The sequence below is a fragment of the Anopheles darlingi genome, chromosome 3 (genome assembly GCF_943734745.1).
Source record: "Anopheles darlingi chromosome 3, idAnoDarlMG_H_01, whole genome shotgun sequence".
NCBI lineage: Eukaryota > Metazoa > Arthropoda > Insecta > Diptera > Culicidae > Anopheles > Anopheles darlingi.
This window is the reverse complement of record NC_064875.1, coordinates 5,370,001-5,383,149: the sequence shown is the minus strand read 5'-3', so window position 1 is coordinate 5,383,149 and position 13,149 is coordinate 5,370,001. Positions and strand designations below refer to the sequence as shown.

At 47.7% G+C, this 13,149-nt stretch overlaps 2 protein-coding genes across 7 annotated transcripts; both read right to left on the bottom strand.

The window, feature by feature from the left end:
- Positions 1–3,159: 3,159 nt before the first annotated feature.
- Positions 3,160–7,957, bottom strand: LOC125956304 (probable cytochrome P450 6a13). Of its 6 annotated transcripts, XR_007469164.1 has the most exons (4): positions 6,770–7,957; positions 6,270–6,714; positions 6,010–6,201; positions 5,861–5,960 (listed from the first exon to the last, which is right to left on the bottom strand). XR_007469164.1 is itself a non-coding variant. In XM_049688038.1 (3 exons), exons 1-3 carry the CDS (start codon positions 7,854–7,856, stop codon positions 3,464–3,466), a joined length of 1,530 nt encoding a protein of 509 aa, XP_049543995.1. In that variant the 5' UTR covers positions 7,857–7,957; the 3' UTR covers positions 3,160–3,463. The 6 variants fall into 6 exon arrangements, 5 of the variants coding, with proteins under 5 accessions (XP_049543995.1, XP_049543996.1, XP_049543994.1 ...); XM_049688038.1 differs by lacking the exons at positions 5,861–5,960; positions 6,010–6,201; positions 6,270–6,714 and adding exons at positions 3,160–3,906; positions 3,975–4,572 and having other exon boundaries at positions 7,368–7,957; XM_049688039.1 differs by lacking the exons at positions 5,861–5,960; positions 6,010–6,201; positions 6,270–6,714 and adding exons at positions 3,160–3,906; positions 3,975–4,608 and having other exon boundaries at positions 7,404–7,957.
- A 1,194-nt stretch (positions 7,958–9,151) lies between these two features.
- On the bottom strand, positions 9,152–10,754 carry LOC125958131 (probable cytochrome P450 6a13). Its single transcript, XM_049691258.1, has 2 exons — positions 9,654–10,754; positions 9,152–9,585 (listed from the first exon to the last, which is right to left on the bottom strand). Exons 1-2 carry the CDS (start codon positions 10,738–10,740, stop codon positions 9,152–9,154), a joined length of 1,521 nt encoding a protein of 506 aa, XP_049547215.1. The 5' UTR covers positions 10,741–10,754.
- Between the last annotated feature and the right edge of the window lie 2,395 nt (positions 10,755–13,149).

Below are 13,149 nucleotides of genomic sequence, written 5' to 3'. Positions count from 1 at the left end.
TGAGAGCTTGCGGTTCGTCTTTTCCGGGGAAGTGGAAAGTTTATTGGGGCAAAAAAAATAAAATAAAACAAAAACCATGGAACCGAGCGAACGAACACATCAAACAGGATGACACCGTCGGGTGAGTTTCCCGCAGGAGAGGGTCAGAGGGGGAAGATTTAGCAAACCTCGAGGACGTATTGTTACGAATTGAATGCAGGCCCCTCTATTATGTCCTTCAATCCCAGTTGGCCAGTGAAGCGAACACCCAACCCGCGCCATCCCGCTTCGGCCTGATCGGAAGTTTATATTTCGAAAAGAGTCTCGTATCTCGTATCTGGTTTGGTTGCAGCGGTTGACCGATTGGTTTTTGGGGCTCGGGGGCCGTGGGGGTTGGAATTTTAACCCCCCCCTCCCTAGGAGTGTGCGGGGTAAATTTAGTGTACAATGGTTTCCTGGTTCCCTCCACAAATTATGGCAGTAAAGTTGGTCTCGATAGTGTGTCCACTTCGAGGACATTGTTTCGACCACACCACATGTGTCTGTGTGTGAGTGTGTCGCGGGAGGGCAGATGTTGGTTGCGGAATTGTAATATTCATCCTCTTTAGTTTTAGTTGCCTTCATCGAGGGGCTATGGAATGCGAGGACGCTAGTCACAAGAATGTATCAAAAAGCCTGTTCCATAAAGCCATAAGTTTAGTTGATTAAATGAAGTAAATTATCCAAATTATTCCATCGTAATTAACTTCGCTTCCCGTTACGATGCTAATGATGAGGCGACAGATTGTGCCATGCCTATTGCGCGTTGGCTATGGGGCTGGCGAAGGGATTTGTTGCAAAATGCTGGCAACTGGCAGCCAAGGCGACCACCGCACAAGCGACCGAACACGGAAGTTTGTAATAATGCAAAAATGGGCGCACCAAAAATCGCGAACGCCTGAAAATGACCACCACCGTGGCCGTCGGCGTCAGTGTGAGAGAAGGGACCAAGCGTGCGCAGCTGCGTCGACAACCGCAAAGTCCATATATCATGCAGCAGTTATTTAATTTCAACAATTAATCAAGCTCCAGTTCCAGCCAAGAGACCTTTTTGAGAATCGAAGAGGTATGAGAAGTGGTCAGTAAGCGTCGCTAATTAGCCGATTCTCGGTACCGGTGTTTATGTCGGAAAGGATATTTGCATGTTTTCTGTATAAAAGCCGTGAAGAATTATGTGTTCTAATGTTGCCATTATTTGAATGAAGCCAAGCCATCTGAAGTGGAAATTTGTGAATATTTACTATGCAGTTTTTGATAAAAGATATGGAAAAAGTAAGGATGAGTAGAAAAAAAAATGGAGAAGATGATCCCAAAGAGCGTTAAATATGGAGTCGAATTCGCAATGCCTACTATTGATGGATAAGAGTAGTTGACGGGTAGCTATATCGCCATCGTTTCCTGGTTACTAGATGATATTATTTTGCTACTTTTTGCTTGTCGTTCAGTTTCAGTTTTCAGTCATCGAAAACCAAACGGAAAGGTAATTTTCGAGTCACACTCTGGAATTAAATCGTTTCCGTAATTTAACCGCACGGCCAACCAAACTTTATTCTAATTTGAAGTTTGCTTGCCGGAAACCCAGCATCGGGCGCGACAATCCCAGAGCATTCCAATCAAAGAGCACATTGTCGTTGCGGTTAAATCCGAGTGAATCTGAGGGGAAGCCCCAAAACGTGGCGAACGGTTTAATCAAACTTTGCACCCGTACAGCACTGTACCAGCATATGTACCTGGCATCATGTTTCGTGAACTCATCCTACCTCCCTCGGGGAAAGTGAGAAGAATCGGTTATCGCAACCGAAGCTGCCAAGACGCAAGACAGCGTGTGTGTTGTTGTTGCTGTTGTCGTTGTTGCAATGCGCTTGTCCGTGCCACGACACACCGAGTGTCACCTACACGCTGCACACAACAAGGTGCGGTACACAAGGAAGCGGAAAATAATCTTTTCCTCTCTCTCTCTCCCTTCCCCTCGAATCACGACGGGATGCATCCGTGCCCGACCTGACCGGTGCAGGTTGCAATTTGATTAAACCATCCCCAGATGCCGGCGCTGCGCTTACCACTCCCAATCAAAAGCGAACTGCTACAACAAAAAGGGCAACGCCAGAAGAGAAAAAAAACAGTCCGGGGACAAAAAGACTGCTCGAAGGATGTTTCGATTTGATAGCGTGTCCTGGTGTCGCGTGAGTCTATTTTTTTTTGTTTTTTCCTCGGCGAGCTGAATGTGTTTCGCAGTTTTTCATCCTCGCAGCTCACTTATCCTTCCCCAGGGAGCCGGTGAGGCGGGGGCCCGCACCACCGCATTGGTGGCCGTATAGCTGCCACAACTTTCGGGCGACACTGTCAGCGAAACGAGTTGACACCCGGGCAATTGGCCCGGACCAGGGCGGAACGCATCTCCTTTCCGGCATTTTGCGACCAATCCTTCGCTGTGGAGGTTCAATTCCCGGTGTGACTGCCGCTGCATCGCCCCGAAGGTGGAACCGTTGGTTCGAAGGACAAAAAAGAGGAACCCAAACTGTAGCAAACCTCTCTGGATGCCCGTGACAAGCGGCGGAACTACGTTCTTTTTTATATTTCGGTGTTTTTGGAGGCTGTGAGGGCTTTTGTTTTTTTTTTTTTGGGAGGGAACGAGGCTGTTGACCGCGGTCGGTCGGTGCAATAGGTGGTAAATTGGGTTCACCAGCTTCGGTATGCTGACCCACGGGGACCGCACGATGCCACCACATCCCCATGCACTCCCGTGTGACCATGTTTTGATCGGTTTTACTGTCCTGGTTGCTTTGGCATGCCTGGCCCGTCCGGTCTCTACACTTTTTCCATCGGTTATGAGCTCCTTTTCTATGTGTGTTACCCTCTCCATGGACCAATCGAACGGAGCGAACATGGGCGGTCGAACGGGGGGAGAGAGCATTATTTCTAACCCAGGCCGAACGGGGTGGTGGTTTTTGCGAAATTTATATCTTTTAGTTCTGTAAATAAATCATGTCATTTTGCATTTTGATAAATCCCGGTTGGCTGGGCTTCGGTTCGGAATGCGATGCACTGGAAACGGATCCCATCCTTTCTCGGTAGCAGCCTGACTTTCACTGTGTACGACTCCAACTTTTCTGTCTGTTTTTTTTCCTTTTTGCATTTGAAGGTTCTCTTTATTTGATGGTTCTAGAAGCATTTCATACCTTGTCTTTCGTGGCCCTTAGCGGGTTCATGGCTTGCTACAATCGCGTGTCAATTGTTCGAATTGAAATTACAAGGTAAGGGTGTTAATTCGCATCCTGCTCTTGATGTTTGCTATCGAAGCAAGCTATGCCTATTTAACATAACTTGTTATGGGTGTCGTTCGACTTTGGGTGTCGCTGTGTTCATTTTTCAGCAAAATCGGTTAAATGCGATAGGAATAAATCGAGCTTTCAGAAAACATCAAACCAATTACACTACTTCACCTTCAAACTGCTCTATCGTCGCTCATCCCCTTAAGCGGTTCGAACTGTAGCATCACTGAACCCCGATTCTGGATGGTAACAGAATCCTTGGCGTACACCAACGGTATCGGTGTGTTGGGGCCGGGACGGATACGAAAGTTGGCCAGTACCGTGGCAATTCCGACGCGCGATTGTATCATCCCCAACCGTTTACCGATGCATATCCGTGGTCCCTCACCGAACGGAAGGAATGTGCACATGTGCCGTCCGGCAATAGCTTCCAGTGTGAACCGATCCGGAACGAACTGCTCCGGATCCGGGTAGTAGCGAGCATCACGCTGAATCGCATAGATCGGTATGAGGATCTTCATTTTCGTTGGTAGAATTACGTCACTATCCGGGATACGGTACGGTTTACAGGAGGTCCTCTGCAGCATCGCTAGTGGCGGATACTTTCTCAAGGTTTCTGGAAACGAAGAGAGTACATGAAGGATAAGTGTGAATGCGGCTCTTAGGTTATCTGATCTTAGTTACCATTGATACAACGATCGAGATATTCCATGTCGGCGATCGCCTCGTACGTCATGCCACCGTGCTTCTGTAGGGCTTCCAGGACGCAGGTTCTCGCACGCTCTTGGCACTCTTCGTTCAGTGCCAGTTCGTACAGACAGAATGTAACATTGGAGGCGGAAGTATCGTAACCAGCCACAAAGAACCCGAAGGTCTGGGCCTTCAACTCATCCATAGAGAGACCTTCGTTATCGGCGTTCTCAACGCCTTCGCGCGCCCTTACTTCTATCAAGAGGTCCATGAGATCGTTACGCTTGATTCCATTGCTGCGCTCCCGTAAGGCCACGGTTTCCTCTAACAGTTGCGAGAAGAACTCGATCACTTCGTCTCGGAATACTTTCAATCCAAGCGCATGACCAATCCACGGGTACAACCTCAACATCATACTCACGAGTTGCGAATATCGCGGATGTTCAAATGCCAGTCGACCGGACCGTCGAAACGCGCTATCCGGATCGCGGAAGCTATTGCACTCAACGCCGAAGGCGCAGCTCCCGATGTTATCGATCATCATTCGCGCACTGTAGTCCTTCACATCGAGCTCGGCCCCATGCTCGCCGACCTGCATGCACAGGAAGTGCTTGAAGTTCTGCGCCACCTGCTGTAGTATCGGAAAGATGGCGCGCATACGGCCAGCCGTGAACGTAGGCGAAAGCTTCGAACGGGTTGCCTTCCATCGAGCACCTTCCATGGCAAAGAGGTGGGCCGAAAGAGGGTCAACTCCCTCGTTCAGGTATGTACCGTGGTCCGGGAATGTCGCAAAGTCACGTATCATCACGGTTTTGATGAGTTCGGGATCGGTCAGCATGAGGGTCGGTTGCAGTGTTACGAAAAGACCGTAGAACCGGTTCCGGGGATCCATCCGATGGTACAACTCCGACGATACCTCGGCCGGTGACCTGTATCTGAGGTCTCCAAAATTACCGAAAGGGAACGAGGGCTCGAGCGTTGGAACATTTCGATTGCTCCAGTAACGATAGTTACGTTTCACTAGGGCGTAGATTAGCCCAATAACCGCGCAGATCAGCGCTAATCCTACTGAAAACGCCATCAAGGAGATAGTAAAGAGAATACTATACTGCGACAGTTGCGATGCTGTTACAGTGCAGTGGTCGGACTGACTGATAGTACTGCTTTGTATGCATCGTATGCTATATCATCAAGTTGCACTGTTTAAACTGAAAAAATGACCTTAATTCTGAGGAAGCGAATGCAAAAAAATATCTTTAATATCTTGCTCAACCTAATGGCCGAATGTTCTTTCATGAAATGATCTACCATTTGTTAATTATATGTCAAGGTAAACAGTGACCAGGAGTTTTTGTTCAATCTACATTTGGGCGTGTGGTAGGTACGCGGGGTTGGTCGCTGTCTGTCATTTTTGTCTCATGTCCAGTCCGCCGAAGCTGGTCCGTTTAGCTCCACGTTCTATCAGCCCTGCTCGAATATGGAGCAAAATATAGTTCTTATAATCCTTCTCTTGAACGCGCATAAGAAAACCTGGTTTTTATGGATGGTATCTAAGCTACAGTTACGTATGTGAGTACTCGTACTACTATGCATTCGTCATCTATAGTGCCAGGGGAGGTTCGAACATTTTGATGATTTTTCCGTGAGCATTTCGTCGATTGCCTAATCCGTTTGTAGACTGCGGTATATTAGAGATAATTTGAAAAATTATATGTACATCAATGTGTGCCAGGATCTGAGCTAACTTAAAGAGGATTGTTTCGGATGTCTTCTCTTTTGAGTCGTAAATGGCCTCATGCCGAATAGCAGGCAACGCAGCTAATTTTCTTAGCAAAGTTCATTGGTGATAACAAAAGAGGTTGAGGATATTCCTATCACCTGGATCTATGACGTAGATGATGGCCATTCTTACTAGGCTAATCAATTTCGACAGTATTCGACGAAAGGGTAAAATGCTGTAAGAACTAATTTTGTGACACTCTTCTTTTATATGATTTAGACAATTTCTGCTTGTTTATTAAATGCTTACCAGAGTCGTGTGACCGACCTGTGACTTTCAATTGTGAGGTTAGGGTGTTTTAATTCGCGTCCTGCTCATGATGCTTGCTATCGAAGTAAGTTATGCCTATTGAACATCTTTGGGTGTCGCTGTCATCATCTTTCAGCAGAATCGGTTAAAACAGATACGAATAGATCGAACTAGAAATATCAAAACAGAAACCTTAATGAAACGATTAATAAATACTTTTAGAACTCATCAAACCAACTATACTACATCATTATAACTACCTTCAATTTTCTTAATCGCTTACAATCGTCTCAAGCGGTTGGAACTGTAGCATTACTGAACCCCGATTCTGGATGGTAACTGAATCCTTGGCGTACACCAACGGTATCAGTGTGTTGGGGCCGGGACGGATACGAAAGTTGGCCAGTACCGTGGCAATTCCGACGCGCGCTTGCATCATCCCCAACCGTTGACCGATGCAGATCCGTGGTCCCTCACCGAACGGAAGGAATGTGCACATGTGCCGTCCGGCAATAGCTTCCGGTGTGAACCGATCCGGAACGAACTGCTCCGGATCCGGGTAGTAGCGAGCATCACGCTGAATCGCATAGATCGGTATGAGGATCTTCATTTTCGTTGGTAGAATTACGTCACTATCTGGGATACGGTACGGTTTACAGGAGGTCCTCTGCAGCATCGCTAGTGGCGGATACATTCTCAAGGTTTCTGGAAACGAAAGATAAGTGTGAATGCGGCTCTTAGGTTATCTGATGTTAGTTACCATTGATACAACGATCGAGGTATTCCATGTCGGCGATCGCTTCGTACGTCATGCCACCGTGCTTCTGTAGGGCTTCCAGGACGCAGGTTCTCGCACGCTCTTGGCACTCTTCGTTCAGTGCCAGTTCGTACAGACAGAATGTAACATTGGAGGCGGAAGTATCGTAACCAGCCACAAAGAACCCGAAGGTCTGGGCCTTCAACTCATCCATAGAGAGACCTTCGGTACTAGCGTTCTCAACGCCTTCGCGCGCCCTTACTTCTATCATGAGGTCCATGAGATCGTTACGCTTGATTCCATTGCTGCGCTCCCGTAACGCCACTGTTTCCTCTAACAGTTGCGAGAAGAACTCGATCACTTCGTCTCGGAATACTTTCAATCCAAGCGCATGACCAATCCACGGGTACAACCTCAACATCATACTCACGAGCTGTGAATGTCGCGGATTTTCAAATGCCAGTCGACCGGACCGTCGAAACGCGCTATCCGGATCGCGAAAACTGTTGCACTCAACGCCGAAGGCGCAGCTCCCGATGTTATCGATCATCATTCGCGCACTGTAGTCTTTCACATCGAGCTCGGCCCCATGCTCGCCGACCTGCATGCACAGGAACTGCTTGAAGTTCTGCGCCACCTGCTGCAGTATCGGAAAGATGGCGCGCATACGGCCAGCCGTGAACGTAGGCGAGAGCTTCGAACGGGTTGCCTTCCATCGAGCACCTTCCATGGCAAAGAGGTGGGCAGAAAGAGGGTCCACACTCTCGTTTAGATATATACCGTGGTCCGGGAATGTCGCAAAGTCACGTATCAGCACGGTTTTGATGAGTTCGGGATCGGTCAGCATGAGGGTCGGTTGCAGCGTTATGAAGAGACCGTAGAACCGGTTCCGAGGATCCATCTGATGGTACAACTCCGACGATACCTCGGCCGGTGACCTGTACCTGAGGTCTCCAAAATTACCGAAAGGGAACGAGGGCTCGAGCGTTGGAACATTTCGATTGCTCCAGTAACGATAGTTACGTTTCACTAGGGCGTAGATTAGCCCAATAACCGCGCAGATCAGCGCTAATCCTACTGAAAACGCCATCAAGAAGATAGTAAAGAGAACACTATACACTGTACTGCGACAGTTGCGATGCTGCCACGGTGCAATGATCGCACAGACTGACAGCAATGCACCGCTGTATGCACTTCGTGCACTGGTTGCTCAAGGTGATCTGGCCTAGTTGATCAGTTCATGCGCATGTAGTAGTACTGCCGCTAGACGACCAGTTGCATTGTGTGATTTGCTCTTAATTGGATTGCACTTTCCGATAACACTCAGATTGCATCGCACGGTGCATCGCAAAATGGTAGTAAGGATTATATTTTAAATTTGGCACAACGCTGATAAAAACCGAGTTGTGGTTGTGATCATAAGGCGTTGTGTTGTGTGTAAAAGAACAGATTACAAACAACTAAGTGATGCAATCATCGACTCATCCAGCAAGGGTCTAGAGTGTTGATATTGATTGGACCAATGATGCCAAATCAAACAAAACCGCTGCAATTTCTGCTTCTAAAGGGCCTACATTTGCTATGTTGTTTCATCAATCGCAAAAGAAATTGAATTTCAGAATCAGGAAAGATGAAGACATCAAAACCGGGATTGTAGAACTTTCGCTCACCAGCAATACAATCAAGAATGGCAATAGCAATAACTCAAAAATATGTTATCGAAAAGTTTATTATCAATTGCTGCTGCTGAACAACAAACAGCTGGTTTAATTCAATTGGATTGCAATGCATGTGGCGCATTCAATCAACGCTGACGAAAGCAAGTTGCATCCCGCGAAGTTGAATAGCGAGATGGATTTGTTTGTCAGAGTTGATCGTTGTCGCGGTGCAACACTGAACCCGAATTGTGAAAAAGGGGTTTATAAAAATCGAATAGACTATTTGAGAAGGGGAGAGAGCACCATTTCGGGCTACGCGTCGCTCAACGACGGATGAGACGAAAAAATGAGTGAGCGGCCGTGCGCGCGCTCTTTTATCTCTTATCAGCCGGTGAGTGCGGTCGCGTGCCGGCACCCATAGGAAGCACACTTACGGCTGTCCAGTTAGCCGCACTTTGGCAGGGTTCAGTACGACGCTGCGTGCGTTGTACGGTGCACAATCGGCTCAATGGCAACACTAGCCAACCCTTTGCTGTCATTTAGTCTATCGGTTGCTCTCGGTTAGTGTTAGTGAGTTAGTTAGTGTAAAGTTAGTGGACCATTTTTCTTTCATCTCTCTCTGAATTTCCTGATAAAACACATTGATGTGAGAGCATTAATCCTTTCACTTTTAATCGGCATGGTCACACACGAACACACCTGCTGCAACTGTAACTTATTTAACTACTCAATCGTCCCCCTTTGCCTCAAGCGGTTCGAACTGTAACATCACTGAACCCCGATTCTGGATGCTCACCGAATCCTTGGCGTACACCAATGGTATCGGTGTATTGGGACCGGGTCGGATACGAAAGTTGGCCAGTACCGTAGCCAATCCAACGCGCGCTTGCATCATCCCCAACCGTTGACCGACGCAGATCCGTGGTCCCTCGCCGAACGGAAGGAATGTGCAAATGTGACGTCCGGCAATAGCTTCCGGTGTGAAACGATCTGGATCGAATCGTTCCGGATCCGGGTAGTAGCGAGCATCACGCTGAATCGCATAGATCGGTATGAGGATCTTCATTTTCGTTGGTAGAATTACGTCACTATCCGGGATACGGTACGGTTTACAGGAGGTCCTCTGCAGCATCGCTAGTGGCGGATACTTTCTCAAGGTTTCTGGAAACGAAGAGAGTTCATGAAGGATAAGTGTGCATGCGGCTCTTGAGCTATCTGATCTTAGTTACCATTGATACAACGATCGAGGTATTCCATGTCGGCGATCGCCTCGTACGTCATGCCACCGTGCTTCTGTAGTGCTTCCAGGACGCAGGTCCTCGCACGCTCTTGGCACTCTTCGTTTAGTGCCAACTCGTACAGACAGAAGGTCACATTGGAGGCGGAAGTATCGAAGCCGGCTACGAAGAACCCGAAGGTCTGGGCCTTCAGTTCATCCATCGAAAGACCATCGTTGCTACCATTCGCAGAGTCTCCGTGTGTTGTTAGCTCTATCATGAGGTCCATGAGATCATTACGCTTAGCTCCATTGCTGCGCTTCCGTAATGCCACCGTATCCTCTACCAATCGCGAGAAGAACTCGATCACTTCGTCGCGGTACACCTTCAGTCCGAAAACACGACCAATTGCCGGGTACAGCCGCAACATCATACTCACGAGCTGCGAGTGCCGGGGATTATCGAATGCCAGCTGACCCGACCGCCGGAACGCGCTGTCCGGATCGCGGAAACTATTGCACTCGATGCCGAAGGCGCAGCTCCCGATGTTATCGATCATCATTCGCGCACTGTAGTCCTTCACGTCGAGCTCGGCCCCATGCTCGCCGACTTGCATGCACAGGAACTGCTTGAAGTTTTGCGCCACCTGCTGTAGTATCGGAAAGATGGCCCGCGTCCTGCCAGCCGTGAACATAGGCGAGAGCTTCGAACGGGTTGCCTTCCATCGAGCACCTTCCATGGCAAAGAGGTGCACAGAAAGAGGGTCAACTTGCTCGTTCAGGTATATACCGTGATCCGGGAATGTCGCAAAGTCACGTATCATCACGGTTTTGATGAGTTCGGGATCGGTCAGCATGAGGGCCGGTTGCAGCGTTACGAAAAGACCGTAGAACCGGTTCCGGGGATCCATCTGATGGTACAACTCCGACGATACCTCAGCCGGTGACCTGTACCTGAGGTCTCCAAAATTACCGAAAGGGAACGAGGGCTCGAGCGTTGGAACATTTCGATTGCTCCAGTAACGATAGTTACGTTTCACTAGGGCGTAGATTAACCCAAACACCGCGCAGATTAGCGCTAATCCTACTGAAAACGCCATCAAAAGATTGTAACGAGAACACTATACTGCGACAGCTGCGATGCTTTAACGTCGCCGTTATCAGAAAGACTGACAAAAATGCTCTGTTGTATGCACTGGTTGATCAAGATCATTCTGCCATCAGTTGGTCAGTCGGCGCGTGTGTGTAGTAATTGGCCACGCGCTTTTTTGTGCAGTTTGCCTTGGGTGGAGCCAACACTGTGAGCGCACAGATAAGACGCAGATCGCATCGTATGGCGAGACAAATGGGGACAATGATTGCTTGAATTTGGCACGATGCTGATAACAACCGAGTTGTGGCTGCGACCATAAGGTTGTAAAGTGTAGCCGAATCTAGCAGATGTTTTATCCGTTTAGGGTTTCGGATGGTTTATGACCACTAAGAATGGCTGCTCGAGTTAGTAACAGGAGTGTTGTTCTTGATTGAAGAAATGTAACTTGATATCTGAACACAGAAAATTTCTACTGCGAAATAATTTACTTTAGCGATATCGTCGCAACAAAACCTATTTAAATGTTGAATAACTTCGCCAATAACATTCTCTTACCAGCAAAACAGCTTATGAATACCTTATCCAAAAGCTAATAAACAAACTTTTATCCACATCACTTCGTGCGTTCGTTTGAATCGATTGCATTGCAATGCATATGGCGCATTCCATCAACGCTGACGAACACATTGCATCCAGCCGTCCTCCAGCGGCTCGATTCATTAAAACATTTCGCGGTTCATTAGCGCGCGATTCCCATTCCGGCGTTCCCCTGTCACCGGCGTCATGGAATCGCGAAATGCTGGTATTCAGTGCACTCCGTTGGTGCGTTTAAATAGCGGCCCAAACCCATATCCAACGAATTTGACTAGCGATATGGATATGTTTATTGCGCAACATAAAAAGTGCTCAAGCTTGCTCAATGACAATATGGTACAAGCCAAGCATCGGTTCGGTTCAATCGTTTGGCGATGAGTTAGTTTAATTAATTTATTCTTTTCATGCGACTCATCACACTTAATGGAGGGGGAGGTTGACCGTTCTTGTCGTGCAATCAAGCGCACGACACCAACCGACCGCAGAAGTGTTTCATTAGGGAGGAGTTTAAGCAAAACGACGGTACTTCTCACAGCTCATTGGAGACGGTAATGTGATGGATGGTGATTAAAAGACAAAAAAAATCGCGAAATAAATTGCAATGTGGGCCATTTTTTCTTTGATCTCTCTCTCTCTCTCTCTCTCTCTCTCTCTCTCTCTCTCTCTCTCTCTCTCTCTCTCTCTCTCTCTCTCTGTGAATTTCCCGATAAAACACGTTGATGTGAGAGCATTAATCCTTCCATTCAGTTTTTAATCGGCTTGGTCACACACACACACGGATACACCTGCTGTAACAGTAACTTATTTTACTGAACAGTGTTTGCTAAACGATACCATTTTCCATTTTCGCAGCTCGCGAAGATGGACCGATCGTTGGGTTGGCGGCGTAGGGAAACCAGCATCATCACGTCGCATTATGTTTAATGTTTGCCCACCATCATCATTGTGGAGAGAGGAGTTGGTTCAAAAATAATTATAATTGATTTATATCAATGTCAGCACTCGACCCCGGGCGTCACCCTGCCCCATTGTCCATATGCAATCGATTCACCGAGGCTCGGTGGGGCGGAGAATCGTTTGAAATCCGTCCCGAACCCAACGCATACGGGTTGACCGGTAAGCATTTTTCCGGCTGAAGCAATAAATTAAATTCGAAATAATAATGCCTCGCCATCGACAGCCACGCGCAGCATACATGCATGTGCAGCGCCCCCAGGTGAGTGTCAGATGATGCTGATGTGGCTTTCGATGCTCTTTCGAGCGAACATCAACGAGTCGACTATGTGTTTGGGGTGGTCGCAAGTGCGCGTCACCTAACGGCGATCAGTTTTCCGGCCCCTTGACCAATTTTTTGCTACTTTTCCGCGCAGCAGAAAGGGCGTGAGGTGGTCGTTAAAAAAATGAAAACAAGCTCCCCATCCATCAATTATGATTGCAACGGATCATCGGGAGGATGGAACAATTTTTTGGGTGGGTTGGAGGCCCATCAAGGCATCCAATCAATGAACCGGTGCAACGGTAAGGGTAAACCATCTGAAACGGGCATTTATGGATACCTTTTTTAACGTTTAACGCATAGGCCAGAAGGTTCGGTTGAAAAATTGGGACAGTGCGTTCGAGGCAGTATAAGAAATGGATGGAGCTTACCATAAAGGATTGATAGTTGATGTTGCGTTCCAATGGAAATTTGAAAAATGTATCGAAAACATATTTTGAGAACGGTTCAAATGGCACCGGAAATTGATGTTTTACATTCGAAAAAAGAAGAAAGAGAGGCAGCATGATGGCAATGCTGGATTACAGTCAAACACTGATATGAATG

Excerpts from the sequence above, each read along its gene's own strand:
- LOC125956304 (XM_049688037.1), bottom strand. The coding sequence starts at position 7,856 with ATGGCGTTTTCAGTAGGATTAGCGCTGATCTGCGCGGTTATTGGGCTA. Across the intron at positions 3,907-6,769 it reads CCTCGATCGTTGTATCAATG|AAACCTTGAGAAAGTATCCG; the intron begins GTAACTAACATC and ends CTTCGTTTCCAG.
- LOC125958131 (XM_049691258.1), bottom strand. The coding sequence starts at position 10,740 with ATGGCGTTTTCAGTAGGATTAGCGCTAATCTGCGCGGTGTTTGGGTTA. Across the intron at positions 9,586-9,653 it reads CCTCGATCGTTGTATCAATG|AAACCTTGAGAAAGTATCCG; the intron begins GTAACTAAGATC and ends CTTCGTTTCCAG.